The 21,592-nt window shown below is 43.1% G+C and overlaps 1 protein-coding gene across 1 annotated transcript in view; it reads left to right on the forward strand.

Moving 5' to 3' along the window:
* Nucleotides 1–422: 422 nt before the first annotated feature.
* Nucleotides 423–21,592, forward strand: part of Egfl6 (EGF like domain multiple 6) — a 64,170-nt gene continuing 43,000 nt past the window's right edge. The window contains exons 1-2 of the mRNA XM_012515544.2: nt 423–612; nt 18,249–18,361. Of these exons, the coding sequence (XP_012370998.1) occupies nt 539–612; nt 18,249–18,361 (187 nt within the window). The 5' untranslated portion in view covers nt 423–538. The remainder of the gene's footprint in view (nt 613–18,248; nt 18,362–21,592) is intronic.

The following is a 21,592-nucleotide window of genomic DNA, read 5'->3' on the forward strand; positions in this document are numbered from 1 at the left end:
CTCCAGCATCCCACGAGATTTGCGGTCTGGCAGAGTATGAAGCCCTAAGCCAAAGTGCGGTCGCAGGAGTTGTGCTGAACCTGCACCCTTGGTGCCGCTTTGGTTTCTCAACTGCATTGTTAATGGAGCTCAGGAATCCCTTCAACATGTCCTGGGCCCGAAATACGAAATACGTGACTAGAGGCAGTGCCTGGGGCCTGGGCGCAGAGGCAGAGGAGGCGCGGGTCGCGCTGCACGGAGGCGGGTCGGACCAGATGTGCGCGGCCTGCGGGCCCCGCCCCGCCACCCCACCCTCACCGCCCTCCCGCTCTTGCTCCAGGCTGCTTCCCCGCGGAGGAGCCAACACATCTCGCTAGGGCGCCCCAGCCTCTCCTAAGGGCTGGGGATAGGACTGTGCCGCGAGCTGCAGGGAAGGCGAGCCCCCGAGCCGCCGAGCGGCCAAGGAGAGAGGAGCGGCACCCACTGCGTCCCACATCCAGACACGCACCTTCGTGGGGGACACAGGAGGAGGAGGAGGAAGAGGACGCTTAGCGCAAACATGCAGCCTCCCTGGGGCCTCGCACTCCCGCTGCTGCTCCCCTGGGTGGCAGGTGGATTAGGGAACGCGGCTAGGTGAGTATTTGGCTGGCCTCCGACCGGGCCTTGACAACCCCCCCCCCTTTGGAGCCCCTTCTCTTTGACCCCTGTCCCTGCGGGCACCCTGCGGTGAGCCTCCTGGGAATCCCTGTGTGCAAGTGCGCTGAGTGAGTCCTGCCCCCCCCCCCCCCCCCCCCCCGCTGTCCTCTCCAAGCCCCTCTGGCTGAGCTTTGCATCCTGTGCCTCTACACGCACTGTGGGCCTCCTGACTGCGTCTCTAGCCAAGGCTGGCAAAGGAGATGAGACTCCGAGCACACCTGGGGGGCGATGGGGGTTGTTCAGGCTTTGTGGTCCTGGACCCCACTCTGCGGGGGCGTGAGTTCTCTGTACCATTTGCTGTTGCCACTGTATTCCAAGGGCGCCAACTGGTTTTGAGGGGGAAGGAAGGACAGAAACGGTGGTCTAAAGGAGGCTCCTGCACTGAGCCGCTGCTGCCTTGCTCCTGGCCGCAGTGCCTTCTGCTTCAGGAGGCTGAAATGGAAACAAAGTACCTTGCTGGCCACAGGACAACACTTCTCAGTCTTGCTCTGGAAAAAGAGTGAAGCTACTTCCTTATGCACCCCAGAAGTTTTGTTGAGCCTTAAAACTTATCTCTATATACCTGCCAAACCACTTAGTAAAGATAGGCTGCCACAGTGCTTGCTGCAGCCCAGGCATGGTTTTAAGCACTTTAGAGCTATGAACCCACCCAGTGCCCTTCACTACTGTGTGAAGTGCACTAATGATATCACCCCTGTCTTACAGAGGACAAAAACTGAGGCACAGAGAGGTCCAGCAACTTGCCCAAAGAGGCACTGCCAGGAACTAATGGAGTTGGGAGGCAAATCCAGGCAGGGTTACCCAGCGCCCTGCTCTTCTTCCATGCAGCAGGGCAGCCTTCTGGGAGGGATGCACAGGAGGATGTTTCCTGGGTCCTGGGCAATGTCGTATTCTTTCGCTTCCCACATGTGCTACAGTGGATTTGTCCCCTGCAGCACCATTGCCTTTTAGGATTGGGCTGCATCATTATGTGCTGGGGTTCGGGGTGGGGGCTCTCCTGTGCACTCTTGTCCGAAGTTCAGCAGCAGCCCTGGCCTCTTCCCACTGGGTGGGGAGGGCAGGAGAAAAGCCCTGGTTAAGCTCAGGCTTCTTAAAGGGGAGCCTGCTTGAGTTTGTTTGACTTACAGGAAAAAATCTTTCTTCAGAGTCAGCAATGGTATTAAGGGATTTTGAAGTTCAAACAGAAAGAAGCTCAGGCCAGGTCTTCTGAATGTCTGATCGCAGGTCTCAATTTCCTTTCCGTGATAAAAACATAAGCAGATGCAATTTGCTTATAATCACATTTTCCTTGAAGGTTGGCAGTTCTTGTCTTGCTAGACAACCCACTTTAGAAAAGCCCGAGTGCAATTTCGAGATGAGATTAATAATTCTTTAGCGGAGGGCAAATTGACCTCCCAGCACTGCACTTTCAAAGCACCAGCAAATTAAATTAAAAGCCTCAAAGCCTCTCAATAAACTGAAGAATATTAAACAGAAGAATCCATGTCAGGAGTCTGCAGTTCGCAAGATGTGAAACGTGGTTACTTTACACGGAATCTGGATCCTGAGCTGGTGAATTTATTATCTGCTTGGAAATATCAGATAATCAACTCTCCAGGAGCTTCCCAGGGACCACATTTAACTGAATCCAAACTCCCCCTTTGGGACAACATGCTTACAGAGAAGGGGAAAGTGTGCCTAGTGGTTATTTTTTGAGCTTTCAGTGAAGTCCGTAGTAAAAGCCATGGCACACAAATTTCTAACATAAGCACCAATGGTGACCCGCAAAATTATATGCCTCTTAGATTGGGCATGGTAGCACAAACCTGTAATCCCAGCACTTGGGAAGCTGAAAACAGGAGGATCACTATGAGTCCAAGTTGTGTAGTGAGAGCCTGTAGACCTTGTACTAAAAATAAAAGAAAAAAATTATATGCCTCTTAAATGACATATAGTGCATAGTAGACAATTAACACCCATGAAACGCATGATTCATTAGCTGCATGCATTTACCTCCTCTGAAACACTAGAATTGTCTCTGTGTCACACTTTTCATGTCCTTTGGGTATCAGAACTGTTTAGATGCTCTAAACTTGTGTCCACTGCAGCAATGTGGTAGGCAGGAGCTGTAAGTAGCTACTGAGCTCCTCAAATGTAGCCAGCCCAGGATGAGATGCGCTGTATGAGTAAATACAGAGTAGAATTTCACAATATATGAAGGAACAAATGGGAACTATTTCATGAATTGTTTTATATCTCAATAACATGTTGAAATTGCAACATTGTGAATATACTACATTGGATAACATAGGCCATGAAAATTAATTTAACTTGTTGCACATTTTTTAAAATATGCCTCCTAGAAAATTTTATATGTAGCATGTGTCTATTATATTTATAGTACTGGTCTAAATCATTTATTTATTTTCTCATTTTATTTTTTGTGGTGCCTAGAATTGAACTCAAGACCTCACACTTGCCAGGCAGGCGCTTATTCTACTGCGCTATCTCCCTGACCCTTAAAGCATCTATTGATCTGAGCACCATTTCAAATACTCCAGGTCCTAACACTGGGACCTATTGGTCTTGGGTATACATGATAAATATCTTATGAACTTTGCATTTCTTGAAACTAATGCTTAGAGCAGCTACCTACTTAAAATATGTTTCTGTTACACATTTTTCTCTGTTAAATTCAATTAAAAATAATGACAGAGATGAAGCAATGTCTGGATTACTGCAAGCCACACATTATAAGGTATACTAAAAATACAGTGAATGTTTATATTTTTAAAATTTGCAATAAGAAACACACTGCCACTAAACCTCTCAAAGCATTTTCCTTTGCTTTGAACACATTTATCTCATTATTGTTGCCATTTTCTGAAACACTTCTGTAAGTACTCTTTCATGAGTATCATTAGGTATATGTTGTGACTGTCTTGATGTCCTGAATCCATTCAATGTTTTTCCCAATTATTTTGACTTTGGGAAGAGCCAGAAGTCCCACAGTGCCATATCTGGTGAACAAGGTGAACTCGGGTACACTGTAATACTTTTATCCTGCTAGATGGCACTCAGCAGCATTCACTGTATTTTTTTAATCACATCCTATAAATACGCTCAAGAAAAAGGACTCCCAGAACTACTGCAGAAAGTGGCAAGAACAATGGGATAAGCATGCTCAAAGCCAGAGGAATTATTTTGAAAGAAATTAGTGATGATGTGTCCTTTACTATAATACATTTTCCACATTCACTGAACTTTGTGATCACACATCAAACATGGAAAATTAATTCTTTGGCGCCCTGTTAAGGAAATACCACCATAACAATTTAACACAAATGCCATGGCTTATAACAGCACAGATTTATAGTCTTATAACTCTGGAAATCAGAAGTCCAAAATGAGCTTCATGCAGTTAAAATTAAAGTATTGGCAGGATTCGTTTCTCCTGGTCACTCTAAGTAACAATGCAGTCCTCTTTTTTTTTTTCAATTTTTAGAGGCTGCCAGCAATCCTTGGTTTGTGGACACATCCCTCTTCTTCCTTTGTTACCTCACCTTCTCTCTTGCTCTTCCTTGTCTTCCTTCCTCTGAGAAAAACCTTCGTGATCATATCAGGCACATAAGGATAATCCAGAATAATTTTTCCTGTTTCAAAATGCTAACTTGAGCATATCTGCCAAGTCCTTTGTGCTATATAAAATAATATTCACAATGCCCAGGCCTTAGGACTTAGGTATCTTGGGAGGAAGGGATATTATTCAGCCTTTCACAGGGAGCCTGAGATGAGTCTGTTGTTCTGGTTTTTATCAGCAAGAGTTTCATCTTTAAACATGATTTTAGTGATTTTTGACTGGTTATCGTAGTATTCATCTCTTTATTCTTAAAACCAGAATTTGTAGGACTATATCTAAAACTTAGGAGCCATGTGTTTCTAGAAAATATTCATCATAGGGCATCCAATCACAACATAGTGTCACTTCTGAGCAACCTTATTTCAATAGTTAATCTCAATGATTTAGGCGGTGTTAAGGTCCTATACAAATAAATCATGATGATGTAATCATTAGAATTAGAATAAGTATAATATCTAGCCTTCATAAATTAGATTGACATTCCTTCAGCAGCTATTGAGACCCTATTGTACGGTAACTCTTCTCAATGCTATTTTAATAAATTCTCACAACAACCCTAAGAAATGGGTATTGTGTTCATTTGACTCATAAAATCACAGCAAAACCTTGGCAGAAGTATGTGATTTCTCATGGATTACATTTGAGTTGGACTTCTGTTCTAAGACCAGTAATGTTCCAATATTCCAAATTTATTTTCTCAAAAACAGAATACATGTTTTACAAAGCTGATAATTTTACAAAGTGCTTGCTCACACAATTACCACTGACCTTATTAGCCTGCCTACAGGCCGGTGTAATCAAGCACAACCTTCCTAGTATCACCGCTGTCCTCTCCAAGTTCACAGCCTCTCAGAAGCAGATGCAGTTTGCAAGGTGACCCTAGGAAGTTTGATAGGGAAGAAAGCAAGTGTGACAGAGAAGAGAAGGGTTATGAAAGTAAATTAGCAATGAGAATTAATCCTACTGGAGGACTCCAGGGGACATCTGGGCATGAGCCTTGGACTTGTCCCTCCTGAAGACAAGGGTATTTATTCTCCTACTCCTATCAGTCATTGAATGAGGGTATTGGAGGAGGGGCTTCTGTTCTTTCAACCCGCCATGCACATAGGCAGAGTGATCCAATTCTTGGGTACCAGGAAATGAGGATGGGCATGTACTGCAACATATCCATTTGTCACTGATCTGGCAAGACAGGGTGCTACCTCTGGGAACTTGTGCTTCTAATGATAGGTCCTAGAACACCACCTCCTTGGGGGACACTGTAGGCAGGACATATAGGTGACCTAAGATAATATGGGCTAAATTACATTTCTCTCAAACTCATATGTTGAAGTCATTGCCCTAAGTCCCTCCAAATAGAATTTTATACTATCTTTCGGTCAGGTGGTGGCACACACCTGTAATCCCAGCACTCAGAAAGCTAAGGCACGAGGATCACCAGGAGTTTGAGGCCAGCCTGGGATACACAGTGAGCTTAAGACCAGCCTGAACTCTATGGTGAGACTCTGTCTCAAAAAAAAATAGGGTGAATTAAACCAATGGACTTGGAATACCCATCTCTAACAAAGCTAAACAAAAAAGGCGATACAAAGAACGAACCATTTTGTATCCGTATGTACAAAATAAGATAGATATACAGTTACTTTCTCTTAATTCAATGAGAAGAAAGATTTGTACTAATAGTGTTTGGACAAGATATCATGTCTGCATCTTGTACTATGAATAACCACTAAGAGGATAACAATACGCATTATATTAATTATTGAAACTGTCCTATTAATTGGTTTTGAAACTGTCATTGATATCTGTTTCTGAATAATATTAATAAAAAAATAAACCAATGGACCCTTAACCAATATGATCAATGCCCTTACAAGAACAGATCAGAGCACAGACACACAGAGGAGCAAACATGTGAGCACACAGGGAGAAGGTGGCCTCCTACCAACCCAGGAGAGAAACCTCAAAAGAAAATCCTGCCCACACCTTGATCTTGGACTTGTAGCCTCCAGAACTGGGAGAAGATAGAATTCTCTTCTTTAAACTTTGTTATGAGAGATCCCTAGAAAATCATGGTCTCAGAAAGGATAAAAACCTCATGGAGAAAAAGTCTGCCTAATCCTAATCTTGAGTTTCAGTTGCATGCAGACGGGAAACGGAGTCTCACAAGTCACTTGACAATAGGGGTGTTAAACAAAGAAAAGGAAAGAAAATATAGCAACATTGCTTTTTAATCCTTCAAAACTCTCTGTTACAAAATTCACATAATCCTGGCTTAAAAATATAGATGTGGGTTTCTCTCACACACAGGAGGCACTGGATTGCATGGCACTCCATGGAGTTCAGGACCTGCTTCTGTTACCTTAAGGCTCCACTGAAAGGCCCTCACAGCCTAAGGAAGCCAGCCTCCTGAGCTCCAGCAAAATGTCCCCAGTCCAGCCAATAAGGGCAAATAACTGTGACAAAGGCCACTCCATGTGTATTTACAGCCACTTCTAGAATTTGCACGTGACCAATCTGCTTATATCCCATTGGCCCATGCTTAGCCCCAGGGCCATGCCCCAAGGAAGTGAAGACTGGGAAATGCCGTTTTTATTGTAAGTAGCTTTGTAACTGGACTCTTATGACTAAGGAAGAAAGGGGAGAATAGATATTCAGCTCCACTCACAATATCAAACATGAATTATAGGTCATGTCACTTATGTATGAGTTACACATCACTTCCCCCATTTTATAGATAAATAAACTGAATTTCAAAAGACCAGATGATTAACTTATTTGCCCAGAATTTCACAAAAACAAGTGGCAGATTGAAAGACCATGATATCTCCCAAAGACAATTTAATCACTTTCCATCAAATAAAGCTTTTGGTCCAGAAGAATCAATAGTGCCTCCAGTTATTTCAGTTGAGTTTCTGGGACTCATTGATCAATGTCAGTAATTAACCAACTTTCAACCTGTAGATCTTAATTATAAAAAAAACATATTGTGAAAGGAGTTAAAATTAATTCAGCCCAACTCAGCAACAGTAACTAAACAACTGACAGGCCAAAATGATCTGAGTGCCAGACATACATATTTACCTGCCACCCCCACTAGAAAACTTTGTAGGTCCAGTACACATCTATCTTTTTCAGCTGGAGAAGCTAGGCTGGGAGGTTATAGCTCCAGTTTCTGGCTCAGTGCCTGGCTCATAGTAGGTGTTGAATGAAAATTTTTGTGGATAAGTGAAAGACCAAGGAAAGAGAAAAGAGGCATTATTTATTTTTTATTAATTTTATTGAGATAGAAATAGCAATGAGACAGTTTCAATATAGGTTAGTAGGACAGTTACAATGATTGATACATTATATATTATTGTCTTCGTAGTAGTTATTCAGAGTACAAGATGGAGACATGATATCTTGTGTAAACACTTTTAGTATAAATCTTTCTTCTCATTGAATTGAGCGAAAGTAGGTCATGCTTTCTCTTGGTCTTAACCATCCAGCAGAAAAGCATAAACATGAGATATAAAAAGAGCCATTATTCCTAAGATGTTTGATATGCAGACAGATAGTGAGGTTAAGCTTAACAGCCTAGGTTGTATGGTAATAACAATAAGCTTGTCTTCTGGAGGGTTAACAACCTAAGTTTGCAGACCAAAATTAGAGAAAAAGGAGGGCCTCAAGGAAAGCCAACATTTTGGCCCTAGCCTTCCAAGGTCAATTAAGACTCAGGACATATGAGAACTTGTATTCTAACGTCACGTAACTCAGTAGTGTCCCAAATTTTCTGATTAAAGAGATTATGGGGCCAAAGAGGAAAGTGATCGATGATGTAGCATGTGCCTAAGGAGAGTCACATGGAGAGAAAACATTCTTTCAGGCTTTCACAGAGAGCACATTGGCCAAGCAACGACCGTGACTCATCCACATGGCTGACACTGACAAAGGTTCTACAATCTGTGGTACAGGGTCTCAGGATAAATCCTGAGGGGATTTCACTGACTTTGTCAGACCCAAAAGCTACAACTCTTGTTGCATAGGTCTTGCTTTATCTTGGTCTTAACCATCCAGCAGAAAAATGTAAAAATGAAATATAAGAAGTAAAGCCATAGTGTTATATTGAGCTATAGGGGACTCAGGTCAACAATTTCTGACATTGCCAGTCAAGCGGAAGACCCAATAATATTATGGACTACGGGGCTCTTTTAGAATATTTTGCTGAGTTTACACACCTATAATATTCAAATAACGGAACTTAACAAAAAAAGGGGATACAGATGAATGTCCATTTTGTATCTGTGTATTCAAAGTGGTTAGGATAGATATATAGTTACATTGTCTTAATGAATAGAGGGATTTGTTCTAATGGTGTGAGGATATCATGCCCACATCTTGTACAGCGATTAACCACTAGGAAGAATGTATGCAATGTGTTAATTATTGAAACTTTCCTACCAACTTGGTTTGAAACTGTCTCATTGCTATTTGTTTCTCAATTATGGGGGAAAAAAGAAGCATTATTTATTGTTAGTTATATATAATGAATGGTTTCAAATGAATGAATGAATGAATGAATGAATACGTATGTATTATAATTATTTCTTCACATGTACATATAAAACAATATATTTATGTATGTAAACATAGAAAAACATTCCATGCATTACAGATAGGAAAAAAAATCACGTGTGATTGTGAGAGTCAGAAAAAGTGAAGCCAGGGCATGATATTTGAAGAATCAGTCCAGATGAGTGTGAGTACCTGGGAGACAAGGCGGGGAAGGCAAGCATTATAGTGTTTACTTGGTGGGAGGTTTTGTATCACAAATGAATACATGAATAGTGTGTTGGTCAGTTTGCCTGTTGTTGGCAGGAAATGCCCCACATAAACATCTTAAAGGAGGAAATGGCTTGTTTGCTTTATGGCTTCAGTCCACGGTTGCTTAGTTCCATCGCTATAGATCTGAGATGAGGCAAAACATCGAGGGGGAAGGGCATGATGGATAAAATGCCTCATTTCATAGCAGCCAGAAAGCAGAGCCCAGAGGAAGAGCACCGGAGAGTAAGGGGCTGAGGAGCAGATATGGTCTCAAAGGTCACACTTTCAGGGCCCACCCACACATGCCCCAAACTGTGGCTTCCTAAACTCCTAGGCAGGTCGCAAGCCAGTAAAACTGAACTGTCACAGATTGCCACATCCCCACAAGGAGAAGGCAGAGGAACGAATTGCCCAAGACACAGAGCAGACTGGCTAGCACATGCCCAGTGGTCATGAGCCCACTAGCTGCCAAGAGACGAAAATGATGGGCTGGAACCAGGCCATGAGGAGCGTGGTGTGTCCAGCCAAAGAGCGAGGACTTCATTCCGAGAGCAACAGGAAGCAAAGTGGGCCATTGCAGGCTCTGTTCTTTAAAAGCTAATACAATTGTGACTAACCCACGCACAAAATTGGGGCACAACTGCACAGAATTACCATTAAAGTAGTGACCACAGTTTAGTTTAATTGGCAGAATTTCTTCTTTCCTAATGCATATAATGATAGTGTGCTCATAACCCATAGACTCTCAGGTTTGATTAATTACAAGTGCAAAATAGAATTGAAGATACCAAAGCAAGGGCTGGGGGTATAGCTCAGTGGGAGAATGCTTGTCTAGCATGCATAAGGCTTTGGGTTCAATCCTCAGTACTGCAAAAAGTAAAATACTGTAAATAAAACATCAAAGAAGCAAATGTTTTTACAAAGATAGGGGCTGGGGAGATAGCTCAATAGCGTAAGTGCTTGCCTAGCAAGCGCAGGGTCCTGAGTTCAATCCCTGGTACCACAAAAAAAAAAAAAAAAAAAAAAAAGAATGACTACCTTGCTCTTCAGTAGTTCTTTTTTCTGGTTTCTGGGTGCCATGTAGTTATCTATTCCTGTACTACAGAATACTTCAAAATTCAGTGGCTTACAGCAACACTTAATCATCCCACACAGTTTCAGTGGATTGAGAATTCAGGAACAGCTCAGCTGGATGGTGGTTGGGGGTTTTACAGAGAGATTTTATTTAGAACAGTTTTTTGTTCAGAGACAAAAGACCTGGAGTTTTTCACCAGGCTGCCGTCAGGCTGTTAACCGATCTGCTTCCAATATGGTATAGCTCATGGTTCTCGGTGAGAGACCTCAACTCCTCTCCACGCGGACTCTGCACAGGGCTGCTGGGGTGGCACCTGCCTGCCCTATAGCATCCGATGCAGGAGAGAGAACCTAGAGGACTCTGAGTGGAGTGGCTCCTGTGTCATGATCTAGGGCTGTATCATCACTCCTAACCATATTCTCTTTGTTGGAACCTAGACCCTAAACAGAGCCCACATAAGAGGAGGTGAATTAAGCTTCACCTTTTGAAAGGAGGAGAACCTGGCAAAGATTCTGTGGACATCATCTCAAACCACCATGCACACGTTCTGGTTCACCTTCTTGTTGGTTTTTTCTCAGTGTCCTTTACCAGCTCCCTTCTTCTGTGGGATTTAAAGTGCTGGACTTCCAGAGATCAGACTCTGACCCTGTTTTCTTCCTTATCCACATTCTCCAGATGGTTATGCCAGTCCTAGTGATTTCAACGCCATCAATGTATACATTACTTCAAAAAGCACATCTTAGGGCCTAGCATCTTTCTGCCACTTTATTGACCCGTCCACTGGGATATCTCCGAGTTTAGGAATCCAAGACTGAATAAGACAATCTCTCCAGAACCTGCTTCTCAGGTCCTTGCTGGATAGCTCAGTTGTTTAAAGCATCACTTGGGCAAATGCAGTCAGGTGCATAGGACCATGGTGCTATTCCCAGCTCCAGAAGCTGCACCAGACCTGTCCTTAAGGTAGCCTGAAGTAGCCACACACAAAAAAAAATCCTTCTCAGAACCTGCTTCTCCCCACCCCATCTCTTCTTTCCATCCAAACAACACCCAAACTGGCTCATACTAACAACCTGAGCATTGTTCCTGACAAAGGGAACTCTCCTTCCCAGGTGAATTCCATCTAGCACTGTCCTGTGATGTCTCACTTCCTCCTCCTCCTCCTCCTCCTCCTCCTCCTCCTCCTCCTCCTCCTCCTCCCACTGCCAGCCACCATCATCTCCCACCTGAACCACCCAAGCTTGCCTTTGTTTCTTCTTTTAAACTTCCAAGTCCACACCCCAAAGTGTTTCTCAGACTTAAATAATTTCATGATAGTGCACTTCTGAAAACCTTTTCAATGACATATCACCAGAAGAAGGGTAAGACTCATGCTACTTAAAATGCTAGAAAAGGCTCTCTCTGATCAATTAACATTTGCTTTACTCTCTTCTCTTCCCCATCTTGCTTCCCTGTCAATATTCCCTTCACCTCCCTAATACACCACTTGCACACCAGTCTTGCTCTCATGCCCTGCCTGTGGAGGAACCCAAACTAAGATCCCCCTCATTCCCAGTCTGCCCCCACTCCTGAGCAAGGAAGATAAGTGAGAGAAACAGAAGAAGCCGCAGAAAGCTCCAGCTTTTGCCTCAGGTTTACTACTATTCTCGTTTACACACCAGTCATGGCATGAGTAATCTGATGTAACAATCCACACTGCGCTGGGAAAGCTCTTCAACCTGGACCAGGCTTCACTGGGCTCTGTTCTTTTATTTTTTTATGTATATGATACAGGGTTTCACTATGCAGCTGAGACTCACAATGATCCTCCTGTGTCAGCCTCCCCAACACTGGCTGGGCTATCAGATGTGCACCACCACGCCCAGTCTCTGGCGAGCTCATTGTGGTCAGGGGTGAGGCCAGTGCAGCATATGGTGCCAGGGATCAAACCCCGGTCCCTGAGCTTGCCTAAGCAGGCGCATAGTCTGTTGAGCTCTCTTGCTGGCCCTTGGGCTTTGTTCTTAAACCTTTATATAGCCAGAAAAGTGAAATGGCTTGGCGCATCCTTGGGCCTGTTGGGCTTGTTCTCTGTCTCTTAAGAGGAATGGAAAACGAAAATTAATTTTAATTTTAATTAGTTAGGTGCAATGAATTTTGCATACTAGGAGTTATGATGAGGATAAAAGCAAACAATTATCAACTCGAACTCTCATGGCTGGGCTTTGTTATTGCTATTTAGAAAGAACCCTTGTTTTTATTTGCATGGTGATATTCGAATGTATTTAAACATCAGCAAAAGAAGTTCAGTTTCTCAATTTATCTAGGAGAACATCATGAAGTTTCCTGGAGGCTAACCATAAATAAGCATACTAATATTTCTGGCACAGTATATTTTTGCAGAAAATAAAGAATTCTATGCAGAAATACTATACTACTTGCACAATCCCTAGAATGTTTTAAAATTAACTTCAGCTGTGGAGACAGTGATTTTCTGATGAATTTGATCAATGTAGACGGCAAGCTCTATAATGCATTAAAGAAACTCTGAGGGCGTCAGTGTTCACAGCACAGTTCCACAGCTCAGGGGCTCCTTCCCACCAAGAGCTGCTCACCTGTACTGACACTTTGCTGTCTCAAGACTGGGTTCTCTGAGTCTTATATAAGGAAACATTGTTTAGAGAGAAACTTCTGAAAAGAGAGAGAGAAAGAAAGGGAAGCTGGCTAGTACATGCTGGCTTCCCAAGGTGGCAGAAGACATTGGGGAGGATCAGGTCAATCCTACATAGAGGTTCTCTTTCTAGGTTAATCAATTCTTTTGATCTTTGATCTATGAACCAAGTTTCATCAGCTCCCATGGAGCTGAGTCTATCTAGCCAAATACATAAAAGCTCATTTGTATCCCAATATCTATTAAACACCAATGATTGACAGCATACCTTAGCCATTCATCGTTGATATTCCAGGATGCACCGGCCTAATTTTTTAAAAACTGCATGCCTTATAAATAGGGAACTAAATACAACACATATTGATAGCTTTTGAAGTTTTTGTGTACACATACAAGTGGATTTACATACAAATAATAAACAACATGTACTTGACTTTAGGAAAAGAACCAATTTTTTTTAATATTACTGTTTCAAACAGGGTAGGCCACTGCATCAAACCATCCTGAAATTGCAGTGACTGACCATAGGAAAAGTTTCTTTCTTTGCCTGTGTCACAGAAGAAGACATGCTTGGGAAACTCTGCCACTACCTTTACCTGCGGCCAACCTCCATCTGCTTGGGGCACCATCTTCCTCCAAGTCCCAGAGATCTCCTTTATTGCATGGTCTTATGGGAAAGGAGCACATGGAGGACAGTATGGGAGTTTTGTGAGCCAGTTCCAAAGTGGCATGAATCCCATCCACCACATTTCATCAGCTAAAACTAATCACATGACCCCACCTAACTGGCAGGCAGTTGGGAAATGTAGTTTTGTACCCAGTGTACTTAGCTGTGGGTTTCATTAGCACTTAGCATATACATATATATAGTTGTGATATATGAAGCCACAAGTGTTTTGTCATTTTTAATTTCAAAAAATGGAAATTTCATTCTCCATAATACAACCAGATATTAAAGTAGAAATGTTATGGAGTTAGCGATAGGAAAGCTAGCAAGTGGCCATGGCGTTGTGGCAAAGGGCAGGAAGGAGAGGATGCTGAGAAAGGGTTATGGTTTGTGTCTAGGTGTCTCCCCCAAAGTCTTGGGGCAGCTTCTGGAGTTTGTGATTATTGTTGATGTGGATGCTGCACCTGCCCTGGGGCAGACAATTTGCATTACAATGAAAGGAAGAAAGAAAAGTTAGCTGCTTGAGCTGCTGCCACTCCTCCTTCTGTGCTCTTGCTCTTTGCCACCGCCATGAAAAGTTGCTTTCTGCTATGTGCTGCTGTGTCAGTAACTGTGAGCTAAATAAACCTCTCCTTCCATCATTTTGGGTGTCGGGTATTTGTCCCAGCAACGAGAGAAGAGTAACTAAGACGGAAAGTAACCCAGTTCACTTTCTAACATGAACTTGGACTGTCATTTGAAAACTCTGCAGGGAGATGAAAGACCAAGCTGTTTTTCTGTGTAGTTTCTAAAATTGTTACAAAGTAATGCGCTGTGCTATTACTGCTTTTGTGGTGCTATTACTGCTTTTGTTTTGTTGTGGATTCCTTCCTTCCCCAGGAACGTATTGTTTCATGTTAAACATAGAAAAATTTTAATAACTAATTTTCTTTTTATCTATAATTTTAAATAGCTGCATATGTGCATTTGTGCATTTTTAAAAAGCTGGCAACACAGAACACAGAGCTGGATTCTTGGTGCAATAAATCAGTTCCTCCAGCATGTACAAATCAGCGAGTTAATTATTAGCAATTCTATTTACTAATGATTTTCCCCTTCAAACTATTTTTCCATTTTCGTGACCAAATGTGCACTTTGATGACTAAACCAATAAAGTCCCTGTTGGAGCTGGCTCTTTGAAGCTGTCTCTCAAAATGGGGGTGAATACATAGACCTCACACTCCTTAATTAAGAGGCATGTTGCTCATTTACAAACTCAGGCCTCTCAGATGGTTTTTCCTACCGCGCTGACGCACACGTCACGGTCTACTTAAGGAAATATGCACAGGACATGTTGCTGCGTTCGCAGGGCAGCCTCGGGCGGCTTTTCCAGGTTGGGTAGTTGTCTTCTAGGACCCATTTTATAGTTTTCACTTATAAGTTGAATGTTAAACAGCTATTGTTTGTTCCTCTTAAGTCAGTGAGAATAAGGCTAGATTTGATGACAAACTGCTGACATCTTCCAACAGAGCTATGATACTAAGCTGCACTCTGACTGGGGAAGGAATTCCTAAGAATGGATAAGAAATCTTACTTTATTCACAAGTTTTCGATGGTCCACGTGGTAGTCATTAACACTTTGGAGAGTTTTATAAATGACACCATGCAATGTCAACAATCAGGACTTGGGAGAAATCAGCACACCTCAGATTTCTCAGCTTTACCTTTCCACCTGAAGGCACGCATATGAAAGCAATAAGGCTGCAGAAAAAGAGGATTTCTCTGGAGAGCTGTGGTAATGTGCAAACAGTATATGAATTTCATCCTCTGGTAACTTTCTCCTGTTCGTTAACCCCAGGCAGTATTCTTTGAAATCCAAACTAATTGGTTTTGACCAGTACATATGAAATAGGTTTGGCCACCTGTACCAGAGACCCTGGGCTGGCTTCTAATTAGGCTTTAAAAAAATATCATATTTCAACAAATTTCCTTTGCTTTGTGTGACTTCACATAGAACAATTGCAGCAATCTTGCTTGAGTTTACTGAGCCCACGCTACCTCCACGGAGACTATTGTATACATTGCAGAATCCTTCATCTTTCCTACTGCTTGAAATTGAAATCCTTCTCTAACTCTCCACAGCCTTAGGGATGGACAAGATTCTCGATGGATGTGGGCCTTTTCTGACTCCTGGTTTCCTCCCTGCTCCTTCTGTGTCCTACCATTCCTCTAGCTTCTCCTTCCTTCCTCTGCTCCAAACACGGCCCTTGTGTATGTTCCAGTTTGCAGGCCACAGCTCCATGTCCCCAGTGGCCACGCACCATTTCCTCTCCATTCCGCCTATTATCCCTGCCTGGAGCATCTTCTCCACCATACTGCTTCTCTCATTTCACCTGGGTAATTTGCACCAGTTACCAGGTTCATATAGGCCCCCATTTTCTCCAGAAAACCCCTCATGCACCCATCCCAATCCAACAGTTCTTGTGCCTTCCCCTAGCTCTGAGAACTCACCCTTCCTGTAGGGTTCGTATGTTGGACTATAATGATGTTTACTTATCTGGCTTTGCCCCTAAAATATATGTTCTTTGTGAACAGGGGCTGTTCTCATACATGCTCTACAGTCTCAGGACCTAGTACAGTACCTGCTGTGTATAGTTGCATAATATGTAGGTTTGATTGTGACAAATAGCTGCATTATTTCTCTGTCAAAGCTTCTTAGGCCTGAGGGTGTAGCTCAGTGATACAATATCTCTGGCCTCTCTAGGTGCCATGCCAGTAGAATACCCAGCGAGTATGATCAAGGCTTTTGTGTTCAACTCCCAACACTGCAGGCAGGCAGGCAGGAAGAGAACCACACAGGACACTGTAGTGACACCTGCCATGCTGTCCTATGCTGTAGTGCACCTGTCTAAAAGAGATAAGACATAAGTGTAAGCCAGTAAGCACTGCTCCTTTCCATCACTGTTTTCTGTGTAGCTAAATCACTGCTTGGAGCACAGAACATGCTCAATTTATCACTCTAAAGTAATAGTAGGTGATCTTACCTTCCAAAGGACATTTGGCAATGTTTAGAGACATTTTTGATTGTCACAACTGGAAGGGTATATGTGACTGGTTCCTATAGAGGCCAAAGATAAATGTCCTACAATGCACAGGACAGCGCTCAAGGACAAAGAATTATCTGGCCAAAATGTGCTAGAGAGCTTGAGAAACACTGTTCTGAGTGCTTTAGCGAATATTTACAGATCCTATTTTAAAGTGGAAGAAGGGCCCTTCCACAAGAAGCAAAGGAGATACTCCTCCTTGCATTTTGTACTCTCCACAAATGAACTGTCCCAAGCCATATCTTCACCGAGTGGTTCTCAACCGAGCCACTAAGTTCGTGGGCGAGGCTAAGCATGAGGGAAACCTAAAAGGTCACTGAACTGTCTGACCCCGGCTTAGCTATTATTAACTAGCATAAAATGTAGTCCTGCTGCAGATAGCACATGGCAAACTGTGCATTCTTTCTCTGTTAAAGGGCCCAGGGACCATTTCTACAGCATATTTAATACACACTAGGAATGGCAAACAGCCCTCCAGAAAAGATATGGCACAATTCTTGGTTTCTAGTGTGACAGCAATTCAGTCCAACACCAAGACAGTAAAGTGCTCTGTCCCTGGCTGCTACTTAAGGCGTTCGTGGGGTTGGTGAACTCGCTCTCCCAAGCCTCTAGATCAGGGTATGTAGGCAAGCTACCACCCACCAGCCAAGACTGGGTGGCCCCATTTTTCTACAGCACATGAGCCAAGACCAGTGTGTATATTTTTAAATGATTGACCATGAATCAAAACATCACTATGTTGTGACACATGAAAAGCCTACTAGATTGGAATTTCAGGGTCCATAAATAAAGTTTTATTGGAACAGTCACGCTCATCTGTTTGTGGTTACCTATGGCTGCTTTTGCTTGTGGACAGAGCAAAGCCTAAAATATTTACCATGTGCTCACTTACAGAAATCCTTTGCCAACTCCAGCCCAACAGTTAAAGAGCTTAGCAAATTGTGTTTCCAGGAGATGGTGTGGGAGGAGGAGGCTACCTGGGCTAGAATCCCCGACAGCTGGCTGTGCAGCGGCTGCAACTATGCTCGTTTTCTTCCTGGGGAGCACAAGAGGGCTTGGTGCTGTAGGACCCCTAGGCAGCAGTGACTCCAGTCTGCTCAGTGAGGTAAAGACAGAGCTCTTGTCTTGGACAGATCCACACAGCCTGCAAGTCACCAAATTGAAAACTATGAATTCTGGGTCATTTTCATGTGGTCTAGCTTTTTTTTTTTTAAATTTGTATTATTGCAAAATGAACCCAGAATCCTTGTAGTGAGCTTACAAACACTCTTTCTCTAAAAATTTTTCTTGTGGAACAAGGTCTTGCTAAGTTGCTGAGTTAACCAAGCGCAGTTCAAACTTGTGATCCTCCTGCCTGCCTCAGCCTCGCAGAGTGATGGGATCATGGCCATGTATCGCTGTGCCTGGCTTCACGTGCCCCAGTCTTTTTGCTTATGTAGCCCCATTGTTTTAACCTTGGGTAAAGGAAATGGGCAAACTACTGAGGAAAACTGGCAGGGGATGATCACCGAGGCTGCCAGCCTCCTAATTCAGGCTTTCAAAATGGAATTTAGCACTTACCTCAGGTCTGTTGAAATTCAGCAGGCATTTGACATCTGTCCAGGTACTGTAGTAGCAGGGCAGAGGCTCTGCTGCCATTTCTGTTTTCTCAATACTTACCTGTGATTCTGTTTTCACAGTCCAAGGGATCACGGGTTGTTGGCATTGGCACGCCAGCCTGGGCTCTGTCACTATGGCACGAAACTAGCCTGCTGCTATGGCTGGAGAAGGAACAGCCGGGGAGTCTGTGAAGGTAATTTCTGCAAAAACTCAGAGCACCTTGCACTCAGGTCGGGATCTTTGAGTTTTATCTGTGGACAACTACAAATCCCCACGGTCTCAGTTGTAGCAAGGTCTTTCCCAGCAGAGTGTGGCTGACACCATCACAGTAGACATGATTCATGTTAGGAGACTGAATGTCATTCACCTCTGTTATGACATTAGTATGTGTAACTGGATTGTTTGGTTTTGTCTTTGCTTTTTCTTAATCTAGAGTTAGTGAAATGTAAAAAAACAAACAAAAAATTCCTTCTAATCATAGATTTTCTCAACTGGCTTCAAATGAAATACACATTTTATTAATCACCCAACCAGTATGCTCTGAACATGAAGAAGAAAGATTTCACCATATGGATTAACTACTCACATTTTTGAAGTCCATAAGGCTGGCTTCTAGTTGACAGTGAGAGACACATGCATATAAGCAAAGATTTTAAGTCTTTTTCAAATTCCTTTATAGAAATTGCAAATGAACCAACCATCATTTGCCTTGAGACTGTAAGACCAGCCTGCAATACTTTTAAGAAGGATGGAAAGGAGAGAGATGAGCATAGTTTCACCTTGTTTTGATTTTCTGTCTGACTCTCCATAATGACCAACAGCTGCAGTGCAAAGAAGTCAACTCTGCTCTCATCCTCGATGGCTCTCTAGTGCCCACTTTGGCAGCACAGATACTAGGTGACTCTGAACAGAGGTGTGCTCCAGGGTCAGAACCTGACTCCACTGTCCCTATGTCCCTAGCAGGTGGCAAATGCCCAACCTCAGTCCCTTATCTGCTAAGTGGGATAATATAATCACAAGTCCCATAAAAGCATGAGAAAGACAGAGAGAGAGAGAGAGAGACAGATAGACAGACAGACAGAGACAGAGAGACAGAGACAGAGACAGGCAGACAGACAGACAGAGAGACAGACAGAAAAACAGACAGAGAAGAAGGAAAATGTTAGCCAGCTTTAGGAATAAAAATGCTACCTTCTTTTGCTGCCAGCAACCCTCCTCTCTAGTTGTTCCAAAAATAACTGGTTTAGTCATGGAAGAAGGAAGAACTAGATAATGTCTGAAATCCACAAGATAGTGGAAGCCTTCAATGCTCTTTCCTCACACTCACTGCAGTCCCCTTGTGATGAGATGATAAGAGTGTGAAGATGCTAGAAAAAATAAGATTAGCCTGGCATAGTGGTGCACATGTAAAATCCCAGCACTTGGGAGAGAGGCAAGAAGATTGTAATGTCAACCCCAGCCTGAGAAACTTACGACTTAGTGAGACCCTATCTCAAAAAGAAAAAAAAAATAATGCTGGGTATGGTAGCACACACCTGTACTCCCAGCACCCAGGAGGCAGAGGCAGGAGGATCGCTGCAAGTTCAAGACCAGCCTGAGCTACAAAGTTCAAGGCCAGACTGAACTACATAGTGACACCCTGTCTCAAAAAAGACCAAAAAAACAAAGTCACTATTGCTCATTCAGATAAAGTTAGAACATCCTCCTGGGAATTGTCAATGAAATGGATGGATGAATCCTCCTCTTGGTTGGATTTACAAATGTGTTCACAGTCAACAGCATTGTCAACTAGACTGCCAGATGATGAGTGACCTTGGGCAAGGGAGGTAGGTCACTAAATGTCCACTTCCTCCCCTGCCACATGGCACAAGTAGTATGTACTTCAGAGGGTAGAGCATATAAGCATTATGACCAGGGCTTATGACCTGGAACACATAGAAAATACCCCATGAATTGCTATTTGAAGTTAGTCAGGTGGAAAGGGGTCAGAACCACAGGAGATGCATGATTTGCAACCTCTTACAGCCGCATGAACCTCCGTGCCTCCTGCCATAAAACTCGTAAGACCTGGCATGCTGCTGGTGCATAAATGAGGGTGAGCTCGGGCTCTCTGGAAGGGCTGTTCTTTAGCTAGATCAGAGCAATGTGGTTGCTGTATGCATAGCCAGTCACATCCTCAATCCTTCAGGACTATATATATATACACAGGCATGAAAGAATTTGAAGCAAGACTAAGGTCAGGTGCAGAGAGTTGAAGCGAAATGTTCAACATGCAAGTTTTGCAAGCTGCAAAGATCATTAGCACCTCCACTGCTCCAGTCAAATATTTAACTTTTAAATTGCCCAACTTTTGCATCTAAAGTATGGCACATTTTATTCAATTTGCATGGTTCTTCTGGATGGTAAAGTTATATGTTTGTTTGTTGTTTTTCTTTTCTTCCTCCTCCTTCTTCTCCTCCTCCTTCTTCTTCATACTAGAAAGTGAACTCAGAACCTTGCACTTGCAGTCAGATGCTTATGCCACTGAGCTACATCTCTGGCCCACTTTTTGTTTTGTTTTGTTTTTGTGGAACCAGAGATTAAACGCAGGCCCTTGTGCTTGGCAGGCAAGCACTTTTTTTACTGAGCCATCTCCCCAGCCCCACTTTTGGGTTTTTGAGACAGGGTCTCACTATGTAACCCATGCTGGCCTTGCACTCAGTGATCTTCCTGCCTCAGCCTCTGGAGTGGTAGGATTACAGGTGTGCACCACTATGCCGACCTAAAGTTGTACATTTCTTGAAGCACCTATTAACAAGGATCATTAGTCCATGGGCTCTGGGTTGCTGATTTCTAAGAGAGAGTGTGGGCTGCACAGTTAGGAGAACACATGTCAACCTAGTCAAACAGGCAGAGGCAGAGCACAGGCTGAGAGTCCCCAGTCTGCACAGGCCCTCTCTTCTATCCTTATATTTACTCTGTTTTTCTCAAGCCCTTGCTTCTGTGTGTGCTGGAGTTTTCCAACTCCTGGGCTCTACCCTGTCTAAATTTGTTCCCAGGATAGGGTCTGTATCAACTCTATATCATTAACCTTAAAATATATGTCACATTAGAGAGATGGAATAGGGAGTTGTCCACAAACAAATCCCTATTGAAAAACTACAGATGGAGGAGGTTTGGGGAGAAGTGAACAAAAAAATTCACTTTGTGGAACACATTCTTCAATTTCTGGCCATTTTGGACACAGGCTCAATTTTCCTTTGCTGTGGACTGGCTGTTCAAGTCACAGATCCAAAGTTAATGTAAATTGAAAACATCTTTCTGAAGCTTTGACCTTAGAGTGAAGGTATTATTCACCATTTCTCCTATGAACTATTTGGCATTTATCCTGGGCTTTCCTGTCTGTATCACACTGGAAGTCAGTATCTAGGGAACAATCAGAGCT

The sequence above is a fragment of the Octodon degus genome, unplaced genomic scaffold (assembly GCF_000260255.1).
Source record: "Octodon degus isolate 3935 unplaced genomic scaffold, OctDeg1.0 scaffold00069, whole genome shotgun sequence".
NCBI classification, from domain to species: Eukaryota; Metazoa; Chordata; class Mammalia; order Rodentia; family Octodontidae; genus Octodon; species Octodon degus.